Source organism: Amblyomma americanum, chromosome 3, assembly GCF_052857255.1.
Source record: "Amblyomma americanum isolate KBUSLIRL-KWMA chromosome 3, ASM5285725v1, whole genome shotgun sequence".
NCBI classification, from domain to species: domain Eukaryota; kingdom Metazoa; phylum Arthropoda; class Arachnida; order Ixodida; family Ixodidae; genus Amblyomma; species Amblyomma americanum.
Window position 1 is genome coordinate 193170317 of NC_135499.1, and position 13027 is coordinate 193183343.

Below are 13027 nucleotides of genomic sequence, written 5' to 3' on the forward strand. Positions count from 1 at the left end.
ATGGCCCATAACTAGCTCCCACGATCATTGCTGAATGGAATGTATCTCCAGCCATCACTTACATCTAGGGGAAGCAGGTGCACGTAAACAGCAGGAAATTTTTATACAGAAGTACTTTTCACTATGTCACTACTATGTTGAGATCACAGGCGAGCAAGCGGCTGTTTCCCGCCGCGAGCTTCTCTTTTTAATTCCTCGGGTATTGCCTAATTAGGAGCAATCGGTTACTCGCAAGCTTAGGAATTTACCCTTCCCTAAGTAGCCAGCCGCCGCGGTGGCTGAGTGGTTATGGCGCTCGGCTGCTGACCCGAAAGATGCGGGTTCGATCCCGGCCATGGCGGTCGAATTTCGATGGAGGCGAAATTCTAGATTCCCGTGTACTGTGCGATGTCAGTGCACGTTAAAGAACCCCAGGTAGTCGAAATTCCCGGAGCCCTTCACTACGGCATCTCTCATAGCCTGAGTCGCTTTGGGACGTTAAACCCCCATAAAAACCAAAACCCTAAGTAGCCAGTGAGCTGTCATGACATCATGTCATTGATCGGAGCAGGGTGAGAAGCAGGAATGCCTTCTCTCCTCACTCCCCGTGGTGGGCGCGCACTTTCCACTGGCTTAGGGGACGAGTGGGTTATGCTTGTGTCCCATATTACCTGTCTAAATTATAAAATACTTTGTAAGCATAAATCGAGAAATCTGCTCCCAACATCGCATGCACCATGCTACAACAAAAATTTTTGCTCTATCTGCTTTAGATGCCGAGATGTCCTCCTCGTAAACTCGCTAACAGTGAAAAAATTTGTTTTGCGAAAATGGGAGAAAACAAACTGAGATGAGGTATAAATTGGAATTATAATTTGAATTACAGCTAAAATTTGATCCAGAAATTACGGAGGGCACTTAGGACTATTTACATGCTGCGAATGCAAAAGCATGCATGTGGGTGTTTTGGCTGCTGCGAAGGTGTACTGCTCTAATGCAGTGGCCAGCGAAGCTGATCTGTTCACGCCACCCGAATGGAAGTTGATGAAGATGACGATATCCAAACCCAGCGCGAGAGGCTGGCAGTTTATCGCGCGGGGTGTTGTCCTGCGGCGATGGCGCCGTGCTGTAATGAAGTAGGCAGCGAAGCTGATCTGTTTACGCTGTCCTGGGTTCAAAACCCACTTCAAGTGAAATTTTATTTAAGAAATTTTTCTTTCTTTCCTGATGATGTAGGTAGGCACTGCCGATGACGTCGTGAGGTCATAGAGGGTTTTCGGACTGTCTGCTGCGGACAAATACAACACTGGATTTTCCGCCTCGCGAGCTGTATATAATGCTTTTTCAGTTAACAAATGAAAAACTTCTAGATGGTCGGTAGAAGATGGGCTGTGGATTTGAACATACTTTTTCTAAAATATAATGAATTTTTAATGATCTTTTCTTGGCCCCAAAGACTTCTGTTGCATATCATGTAATAATGTTAGCCTGCATCATAACAGAGGATTGATGATTGAAAGTTTTATGTTTAGTAATTGAGAGACTGGTGCAAAACAGAATCCGTCCCTTGGAGAATAAAACTGCATCGTTGTGGATTTGGAGTTTGGAACTTTGATACCATACTAGCTTTGGCATCATTCAACACTGAAAAGAACAGAGCCATTTCATTATATGTCTGTTTTTAGTCATGAAAGCATAGTAGACATAGACATGGTGCTGCTTGCATGTATTCTTGAAACTGTAGATATGGTGTTCAAAACTGTGACTTCATTTTTAAAGAAATGCTACCTTCCTTTTCTAGTTGCGAATACTTAGTATGTCTGCTGTACGAGAGACAGGCAGTGAGTTTTGGTGTTAATTTACTTTTCATAGCTGTAGTGGCATGGTGCATGGGGTTTAAGGTCCTTATGCGACTCTGGTTGTGAGGGACACCAAGTGGAGGGCTCTGGATTAAATTTAGACCACCTTGGGATATTTATATTAACATGCAATGAAATCGCACAGCATGTACGCACCTTTCCTGTTCTTCATAGCCTGAGTTGCTTTGGGACGTTAAACTCCATAAAACCAAACCTTTTCCATTTGTGCGCTGTGCAATGTCAGTGCATGTTAAAGATCCCCAAGTAGTCTAAATTAATTCAGAGCCCTCCACTATTGCTTCCCTAATCGCCTGAGTCTCTTCAGGACATCAAACCCCATATACCGTGCCACTATATCATACCACTACCATAATGAAAAGTAAATTAAGAGCAGAAGTCACTTCCTGTCTGGCATACAGCTTTTGTCCCCTGTTTGCATTTGTCAGTGAGAGTGACTTATTTGGTTTCATTTATCCTTGTTTGCGTGGATATTTGCCGTAACTGACTGCTTCCAACTTTCTGCAGTGACAAGGTTGAGAAAGCCAAGTTAGCTCGGAACGTGAAGGTGGTGGCTGAAGCCGTGGCTCGCATCCTCTACAATATGACAGACAGTGAAACCAGCTTGGAAGTCTTCCGTGATAGTCTGGTGTGTTTTTCCCTATCATTTGGTAGCCGTAGAGCCTTGCAAGCGTGCACAAGTGTTGAGTCCTTTTCCATGGACTAAGTGGCAAAATTCTTTTCATTATATTGTAGTCAATGGGGCTGGCTGGGGAAACTTCATAATGAGCTGTGCTGAAGGAAACCAGGACACACTGCAAGTATGCTAATGAAGTGTGAAAAAGATAGGTCGATTGGGATGTGTCAAATTCTGATGACTGCTAGAGAAGTAACCAAATGTTTTTGTGCTTTGATACGAGGGTGTTCATTAAAGGTCTCCCCTGACCTACTTCTATTTATTGCAGGATGCTGAAATGCTGACATGTAATGATATATGTCTCTGTAGGTTAGGTGCCAATTTTCAGGTATGAACCAATTACAGTCTTTTTCTAGAGGTGCTGAAGCAGGGCGAGGTGGGATAATGGGCCCAGTGGAGTACAGAGCAGTCGTCAAGTTCCTTTACTTGAAAGGCCGCATTCAAGGCAGATGTTCGATGAGATGAAAGAGGTTTGTGGGGAAGGTTCCTCATCGTATGATGCAGTCAAGAATTGCCATCATCAATTCAGATGTCTGAGTTTTGTGGAAACTGCTCCGATGTCAGAGCGACCCCACTCCACTATCGATGAACATACATCCAGCAAATGGAGGCCGCCATTTTAGACTTTCACCACATAACCATACGAGACCTAGCCCAGTATGTCACGAGTAGTTTGGGGTCTGCGTAAAATATCATTCAAGACCATCTTCGTATCTGTAAGGTATCAGCTCACTTGGTTCCTCAGCTGCGCACACTTTTCCGGAAGCAGGAACGAGCTGAATTTTTCCAGGCTCTTTTGATGATGTGCCATGGAAGCCAGTAGGATTTTTTCAGCAGACTGATCACACAGGATGAAAGCTGGGTCCATCACTGTAATCCAGGAACTGAAATGTTGTCGATGCAATGGAAGCCTCTGGACTAACTGCCTCCAAAGAAGGCACATGCTCAACCATCCGCTGGCGAGGTCATGCTCGCAGTCTTTTGGGACTAGGACAAAGTAGTCTTGATGGATTTCTTAGCAAAGGTTACCACAATTACGGGGGTATACTACGCGTCACTGCTGTGGAAATTGGGAGCGGCCATCAAAACCAAGAGATGTGTCACATTTACCAAAGGTTGCTTTATGCTTTATGGGGGTTTAACGCCCCAAAGCGACTCAGCCTATTAGGGACGCCGTAGTGAAGGGCTCCGGAAGTTTCAACCACTTGGGGTTCTTTAACGTGCACTGACATCGCAGAGTACACGGGCCTCTAGCATTTCGCCTCCATAGAAATTCGTCCGCCGCGGCCGGGATCGAACTCTCGTCTTCTGGGTCAGTAGCCGAGCACCATAACCACTGCGCCATCGCGGCGGCTTGTTTACCAAAGGTAAACAACAGGCTTGTTTACCAAAGGCCTTCTGCAAGACAGTGCCCCATTTCACAACTCATGTTGCCGAGATGGAAGCGCCCTGTTGTCGGTTTCAAATTCTACCTCATCCCTCTTATTCATTGGATCTCATGCCATCAGACTTCTACCTCTTTCCTACAAAGAGGTCAAAGCATTTTCCACAATATGAGACTAATTTCCTAAGCCACAATTTGGCTTTTGGAGCAACCTGCCAACTTCTACAAGTGAGGTGTTTACAGTGGCACAAAGAGATGGGAGATGTGTGTGTCCCTGGGCGGAACCTATTTAGAGGAGAGGCTAATAAATGTGCCAAGTTTTGTTGCTCTCAGTCCAAAGGAAATGGGTCAGGGAAGATCTTTATTGAACACCCCTCGTGTGTACACATCACTGAACTAATGGATAATTTGCATCTATTATGATCACTAGTGCTTTGCTTGTACTGTAAAACCAGCTAACTAGGTGAAATTCAGTCCCTTAATGTTCGTAGCTTATGGTACATGAGCAACCAGATTTTGGTTGCGTACACTATTGCAGGCCACAGTGCAGAGCTGCTGTGTATAATGTCAAATGTATCAGTACTGGGACTCGTCTGGTTGTCGGATGGGGTACTTGGTTTGCTTGCAGCAGGTAAGGACAAGCAGACAGGTTACTTTTGTGTGAGCTGGCGAAGTACTGCATGCGTGCAAGCCTGCTGGCATGCTAGTTGCCTTTTGCAGAATCTCTACCTGCTCATGCAATGTAAGGCACAAAATTGAACCCGTGGAATGATCTTTGACCTTCCAGTAGCTGATTAGCCTAGTTCTTGACAGAACTTTATTTACTTTGGCGCACCGTTTACCTACATCTTCTGACCAGCTGACAGGTGCTATTACCAGTACACCACATCACTCGTCCTATCACAGTAATCTCTGTTACTGGCTTGGTTTTGTTGAGTTGCCAGCTTTGAATGCTGCTTCTTTCTCTCCTTCAGTGTTTAATACAGGAACTACATATAAGTGGCTGATTTACTTATCGCCTTATTTTTTGTATCAAATGGCAGAAAGCAATCATAGCTACATTCTGGTAAATTAAGAACCCTTCTTGTGCACTATGTGCAGTTCTGAGCACTGAGGTGTAGCAAGTGATGCAAGCCCAGTGCTTAGTGGTGGCGGAAGAGCCAGGTCTGTAGCATTATTCAGATACTCATGGAGGGTTTGTAACATGTAAAAAGTGGGGGCTATCAGACATGACTGAGGCCCCCAATTTCCTGTGATTCTGCAAAAAATAGCAGATTTAAGCAATTTTCTTGGAATTTTTGTGTTAGCAGTCACATATTCATTTTTTTGTGCCATTGCTGCTATGGACATCAGTAGGAACGGTAGTATGATGAAAATCTTTTACCTTATTTATGTGAATATAACACGAGATGGAAGTTTGTGAACTCTAGAGAGTTTTTAAATAAATATTATTACAGTTATAATGCAATCTCAAACTATTCACGTTGACCATTAGCTTAGGGTCCTCCAAAAAAAAATGCAGACGGCACACTAATATACAGAAGCGGCAGATATGGTGATGTTATTTATGAGGCAGTGCTTCAGATGCGTGTGCCACAATAGAGCAAACCTAAGTCTAATACTTTAATGCACGCAGCTTCCCACGCAACAGCAGCTGCTATCACCGCCGTGCCCCCGTTACTCGGTGTTTCGAGCTGCCCAGTCCTGCATCCGTTTGCCCTTTATTGCTTTTTTCTTCTGCCTTCTCTCTCTCAACTACCCACACAGACTTCTTTCCATATCCATAGCCACCTTCTCCTTTGCACTTTATCACTGAGCGCTTTGTCCCAAGGTGTTAAAAAAGCTGGCTTCCTCTGGCGGCTTTCAAAGCCTGGCGGCAAAGGTTGCTTTAGCTGCCTTGAAAAGTTTGAAGAAAAAAAAAGGCAATACATTTGTACCTTGGTTCAGAACGTAAAGTGAGGCGCGTTTTGAAGCGTTAGTATTTGATGTCTCCCACGGAATTTCGCGGACTCTTTGTTCTCAATTCGCGAAATTTTAAAATTTTTCGCCCCAGAAAATTAGGGTCCTTAGACATGCCAGTTGTGAGGGCATATAGCCAACCATCTTCTTATTTTTGTCTGTCTCTTCTGACCACAAACAGGGGCTTCAGGAGGACTACCTAGGGGCCTGGCTGGACATGCTGTCAAGTCAGCCACGAGGAGCTCAGCTGATGGCCAAGGGCAAAGCACCGGTGGTCTCTATGTTGGAGCAGGTGCTTGCACGTCACCTCAAGGAAGTGCGGTTGTCTTCCTTCCGGCCAGACAAGAGGTGGTCCTTGTCTCCTTTTGTGTTTCTGTGCTCTTCTTGTATGTGCCAGCTAGAATGGGAGGCATTGCCCTAGCTATGTAGCCATGAATATTTTGCTGGACATGTGATAAGTGTGTGCATAATGCACAGCCCACTAGAGCACATCTGCATGCTTCTAGGCTGCCAGTGTTACTATAGTCGAGCCCGCTCATAACGAACCTGACGGTCGTGCAGATTTCATTCGTTGTATCCAAAGTTCGTTGTAAGTGTTTATTTCATTAAAAAGTGGTGTTATGCGCATCTGTTTCCGACACTGCAGTCGGCATGCGCTCTTCACCCCCCCCCCCCCCCCTCCTGTGCACGCATGCACATGCACACACGCACGCACACACACATTCTCTAACTCACTGATTGACCTTCTACGCCACCACTCTACCGCCACCGGTAGTTTCAGTGACACCTTTCTCATCTTTTTTTTTTTAATTTTTTGTCGCCACATTCTCACAGAGGCTTGGAGTTGCTTTTCGGTTTTTGTGCTTTCGGGGAGCACCACCAATGTGGTGCAGAGTTTTCAGCACCTCTTCATTCACTCTAACAGAGCAGTAAAGCTGCAGTTGTACGTTGTATCTGAGATGCAGTGCCATTGCCTAATGCACAGTTTTACAGTGGCACCACCCTCGTTCGTATAAGCGAGCGTTCATTATATCTGCAGCTGTTATAAGTGGGAGTGACTGTATCTGAACTTGAGCACACAAAGCTGCATTGTATACCTGAGAATGATCTGGTTTAAATTTGGACAGAGCACCATTGCCATTGAAAAAGATGGCCAGTGAAGTAGTGGGTGCTGTTCCTTTCTTTTGCTAAGCATTTGTGGCAATATCCTTGTGTACACGAAAGGAGAGATGGCACATGCATGTTAAATTCTCAGTTGCTTTCTTGGGTGGAGCAGCATAGAGTGGCTTTAATGTGAAGGCAATCGTTTTTTTTTTTTCTTTGAACTATAGCTAGATTGCAAGCAATTACTTTAAAAGTAGGCATTTTCCTTCTCGCCTGTATAAGTACAGTTAAGTGGCATCTTGCACTTGAAACTTATCTATTTTATGGTTTCCTTTAGGGATCCAGAAATTGTCTTCTATGACACTCCAGTTGCCGTCATGAATGCCTACAGGTTGGTGCACTTTTCCTTTATCAGTCAGTGGTGCATGTTTGTGCTACCCTCTAGCAATGAGTGCCACGTAACATACATCTGGTGTAAAGAGCGATGCTTTTTCTTTTTCTCACTTTTATGCAGTGTCAAGCCTGCTGTGTTTGACTTGTTCCTGGCAGCGTTTATCGGTGCCTACCTGGGAACTGTGTACCTCATTATTGTGGTAAGTTCTGTAGCCTTAAGACAAATTTCTAACAATGTGTCAAAAGGAAAGAAAACATGCTATAGTATGGTGTCCGGATAGCGGTTGAGTCGCCAACGGATTCTATTTTCATACGGATGGCGATTGCTGCTTGTCATGTTAAAGGGACATGAAAGACAATTGTATATGAGCGTAGGAAGTTGGTCTTGTTGGTGTAGGTTCATTCTTAAAAGCAACGCGAATCACAAGGAAAATAGAGTACAGACAGTACGAGCGTGACTTTCAACTGGTGATTTTATTTCAGAAGGCATGAAAGTATAGGCTTCGAACAGCTTCAAACAAATAGGCTAATGCAAGTGCACATCTCTTTATTATTGTTGTTTATGTTTAGTATATTTTTGTTTTCACTCGCCTTTTGCTGTTGTTAGCACCAAGGCTGGGCATGTGACCCCTTTTATCAGTAATGCTTAGTTGTGTACTTCCATTCGTTCGAAGTGTGTATTTTTGTGCCTTCTGAAATGAAATTGCCAGTGCTCATGTTGGCCATCTTTTGTCTCGTCCTTTGCGGTGTTTTCAGTAATGAATAATTTCATATATTGTCCTTGTTTTCATAACATAAGGGTTTTCAGACTGTGCTCACCGCCTTTTCTGCACCATTAAATGTGCACAAAATATTGTCACAAGAGTGCTTTCAGTGGGGTCATTAGCATAGCGTATGCTTGAACATGCCTCAAGACATTATCTGTGACGTGTAAACATTGATGGGCAAGTTTTAATGGTACTTGTTGTAATGGAAACAGTCTGTTTTACGCGATAGCATAAGGCCCCCGTTCTGCAGTAGAGCCGGTGTCGACATTCTTGTTACAAAAAATCTGGATTGGTCGAAAAACTGGCTGTTACAAGAGGCTCCCATAGATGGCGCCAGCCACACCAGCAAGGCATCATACCTTCAGCGATCGGAGCAACCGCGAGTAATGCACGAAGTACGTGGGCAGTCTTTACAGCAGCAGTCTTCCTCCTCATCCTCATAAAAACATGCAGCTGATGACAACTCACTTCACTAGCAACTTCTCAAGCTGCTACACAGCAGACTCATTGCTATATCCCATGACCCTTGGGTTGCGAGTCAGACACGCTACTGCAGGGCCTGGCAGGCACGTTTGTACAGCTTGTTTAAAGTGGGGCTTTATATGTATGTTATGAAGTCTTTCACATAATGATTGTGATTGTGAAAGAGGAAACAGTGCCTGTGTCTGTGTGGGCAAGAAGAACCCCTGTTGCGTCATACCTTAAAGGCGGGGCTTAAGTTTCCCTTCGATTTGTTTTTTACTTGGTCATATTTACATAGTTAATGGACAGGTAGCCAGTTGAGCCATCATGTCCAATCCTGTATGAATGTGATAGAATGTGGTCTGTTATTACATTATGCAAACAGATTGTGCTGGTGGTGGTCGTGCTGCCAGTGTTTCTCCAGTGCTGTGCTTTATAAACTGTCAGAAGCTTTGGAACGCAACTGAATGGTTTGACACCTCATTTTGCTTACACCTGCTAGTTTGCCTGCCATAGCATATGTAATTTCCTTTTCCTCGTTATCTAATAAATGCACTTCATTCTGCTGTTGTTTGGTGAATACCGCACTGCTACCATTTCAGCATTGACAAGGTGCACACATACATCAAAATCATTTGATGCTTGAAAGAGATTAAATGCTGTGTCGGTTCATTGAGGATGTTTTGAGACAGTGCAATCATGTTGGTGATTAGTCATTCTGCTCACGCTCCAGCACTATGCAGCAGTGCCTCAGACTGTGTATGCTGGTGTTTACACCAGACAGGACAATGCAAATGCTATCCCAGTGCCTACTTGCTGTGCAAGAGCCACAATGGGGAGCACGCATGATAGCGGCAAACTTCTTGAAGCAGCATGCTGCCCGCTAGCATGCCAGATGATTGCAGACTGGTAGCCCCACTTGCTGGGTGTCTGTAGACATGTGTACTCTAAGGACCTCTCTCACAACTTGCACCAGAGTTCTGGGAACCTCCGACCTGTGTACTATAATAATGTGTGCATGCGTGTGTGCATTTTCTGTAAATAGAGGTTGATCAATTGATTTATTACCCCCACAGAACTTCCACCATGTGCAAAGGGTGGTCGGCCTGTTCTCCCAGCCCAAGGCCAAGGTGAACTGAACGTCAAACACAAGCCTGCGTTGTGTCAGTGTTGCTCTTCCATTGTTGCCTGCCACAATCATCACATCACCTGCTTTGAAGAGGGCCGGTGTCTGCACAGGCAGCATCTGTCGGACCAGAATCTTTTCATGCTTGAGAACATGTCTAAGTGTTCATCATAGTGCACCTGTTTAAAGCGCCTGTCTTTAGCACTGTCACATGGTCATTGCCTTTCACTGTCTTTCGATTCTCTTTGCATATGTCTTTATAGCTGCTGTTTGGTCCGGTGGAGTAGTGGGTGAGAATTTTGTCTTTCTTGGACAGCAGTACTGAAATGTGCCAGCTTGCATTGTGCCACACTTGAGGGCATTGATGATTGTGAGCGGATTTGGGAGTGTCAGTGCAGCATTGCCTTTCTTGCGACCCATCATGCCTTTTTCAATGTGATAGGTGTAGTTTGTGCTGTTATCTGTTCTGTAAGTGCTGTCAATTTGTATATAGTACTGTAATATACACATTTTTGCACATATAGGGGGTACCTAGTAGTAACCAATGATACAGTGGGACCCAAAGTTATTGAAGCAACTCACAAATATTGTGCACTTTGGACTTAACTGGATGCTGGGCCTACTCATTTGTTGGCTGAAGAGTTCTGAAAACAACTGGCATTGTTGACTTTTTTGTGTGTGGCCCTTATACATACCATTTATTAAATTAGTCTGAATGTTACTGTGTGCATGTCTTTTCTTGCCAGCTCAAACAAAATAGAATTTGAGTTTTTTTTTATGTTATTGTGACCACAGGCTACAAAAACATGAAGCGAATGGCTCCTAGGCCTGACAGTGACACAAAACAGTCATCTCTGCATGGTCTGCAGTCATTAGTTTATTTAGGATAAGCCCATCATTGCATATTTGATAGGTGCTTGTGGTGCAACTGTTATAACCATGGTGAAACTACACATGATGTGCATCAAGATAAGGTCGTATAAGGTCTCCTCTTGCAATGTTGCTGCTCTCAGATTACACTTTCAACCACTGTGCAGTCTTTTGGCATGCTTGCCCTTGCTGTCTTGCCGAGTGCTTTCAATTGTATGCGGTTGTGAAGTCAAAATCAAGACTGTGTTTACTGCCACAGGCCACCAGAAGTTTCACTTGCCTTAGAGAAACATGGAGGCTAACGAAAAGGGATGAACATAAACTAAGGACAGCTCAGTTAGCTATGGAGAGGAAGATGGTAGGTGTAACAGGAAGAGAGCAGAATGTGTCGGGGAACAGACTCAAATTAAGGATATCCTAGTTTAAAATTAAGAAGAAATGGGCATGGACATAGCATGTAATGTGAAAGCAAGGTAACCAATGGTCCTTGAGGGTAATGGAATGGATTCCATGCGAAGGAAAGTGAGTCAGGTGGGCGGATGAGATTAAGAAGTTTGCATGGATAGGGTGGCTGCTGCTAGCAAAAGACACGGTTAACTGGAGGGATATGGGAGAGGCCTTTTTGGTGATCAAGACAACACACGACGCAGACTTTGCTTCAGAAGAAATGTACTTCATGTTTTGTCTTGAGTTTTTGTCTTTTTGCATGCTTTATGTCCAAGTTGAGTTACCAGCTAGCCTGGGCCCATGCTTTACCGAGTTTCACTTGCCCCACTGAAAGCTGAATGTGGCATGTGATTCTGTTGGTAGCTAGTACGTTTGAGCTTGTGGGCTGGCTAATGAGGTGGCATTTTGACCTCCTACCGAAAAGTGGCTCTTAAACCATTTCAGAGTGAGGTGAGTAAACAAAAGCCAGTGGCTAATGTACTACACGGTCATGTAAATCTTGCCGTATGTTTGTGGCACACAGCCTGCTATCCCAAAAAATTGTTCAGAAGGGTAATCTCGCATCTCATTGTTCTTCTGCAATGCCTTGGCACGTTCCAGAAGCATTTTTAAGGTGGAAGAAATGCAGTTGTAACGAAAATGGCAAATGGAAAAAAAAAAAAAAAAAAATACTTGCAACACAGTGCATCTGTTCAGTGGTATGCATTGCCACAGATACTGTTCAAGGAGAAACAACCAAACAAAACCACCTTTTGAGCTGCTTGCTCAATTTTAGTAAAACTGAGTCTGTGATTAATTCATTTCCGAGGCACCACGTGCCAAAATTTTGTAACTGTATTCTGTTCGAAGTTATGCACCTTCAAAAAAAGTGGATTTGAGATTACTATAGGAAAGCTATCATTTCTTAATAAATGGCAAATCTCTATTTCTTTTGTGTTATAAGGTGTTAGAAATGCTTACAGCAGGGGGCTATTCAGTTGCTTTTCTACTGCGGCTTTTTCTGTGAAAAGAGCATTGTATGATATGTTCCATGCTTTCCTTGCTCCATTCAAAGTTTGAATTCTTCACTTGGAAGATTTATAATTGCCAGAAAATGAAGCTGCCATAAATTTTTGCACCACTAGAGATCCAATGAAGGTTCATTTATGGCTTGATATGAAAACGGTGGTTTTCGTAAGACTGCATCTTTGTAGAAAAAAGGGGGGGGGGGGGGGGGGGGGTAAACTACATTGTTTTTGAAAGGCCCCAGTTTGTTAGTACGGCTTCAGAGAAGCCCCTAGGAAACTATGTTGGCCCTACCTCGCGGCTAGCGGGAATAAGTGGACAGGGAGAGGGAAAGGCCTTTCTCTGCTCGATTCCGGAACAGCGCACGAAGAGCTCTGGAGGCGCCGCCCATGTAACACTTGCGTAACATGAATTTGCGACGTTTATATAAATCATAAGTACCCTCTTGACGGTAAGTAGGCACGCTTTTAAAAAATTCTGAGGGCACTTAGGTCTGCTTACGTGGAGGAATGCAAAAGCATGTGTTTTGAGGATAACCCGTCGCCTCACTTTTCTCCTCTTTTTTTCCTCCAAGGAGAATTTCAGAAGTAGGTTTGCATAGCTACTGTAAATAAATCCCCCTTTCAGCTCAATCACACATTTTGTTTTTTAAATTTGGCGCCCATTGCGGCCGTCCAACGACATTTGCTTCTAATTAATTAGCTAATTACTGTATGTAAATCGAACTTTTTGTTCGATTAATTATCACTCATGAAACACATTTCAATCCGTTGCAGCCGTCCATGGTTGTTTTCCCGTCCGCTCGCTTTATCGACGCCTGCGCTATTTCGACGGTTTTTCGACTTTTTTGGTTCTAATTAACTGATCATCCTTTTGACACCAAATTTTGTCGCACGTCACCCTCACATCATACTCTATGGATTGCAATCATTCGTTTGATCCTAACTGTTCTGAGAATGACACAACGGCTGCCGACAC

The 13027-nt window shown here is 44.0% G+C and overlaps 1 protein-coding gene across 1 annotated transcript in view; it reads left to right on the top strand.

The window, feature by feature from the left end:
- LOC144124326 (BOS complex subunit ncln-like) overlaps positions 1-11969 on the top strand; it is a 13513-nt gene extending 1544 nt beyond the window's left edge. Inside the window, exons 2-6 of the mRNA XM_077656960.1 lie at positions 2364-2484; positions 6057-6223; positions 7317-7370; positions 7494-7572; positions 9678-11969. Of these exons, the coding sequence (XP_077513086.1) occupies positions 2364-2484; positions 6057-6223; positions 7317-7370; positions 7494-7572; positions 9678-9740 (484 nt within the window). The 3' untranslated portion in view covers positions 9741-11969. The remainder of the gene's footprint in view (positions 1-2363; positions 2485-6056; positions 6224-7316; positions 7371-7493; positions 7573-9677) is intronic.
- The last annotated feature ends 1058 nt before the right edge of the window (positions 11970-13027 follow it).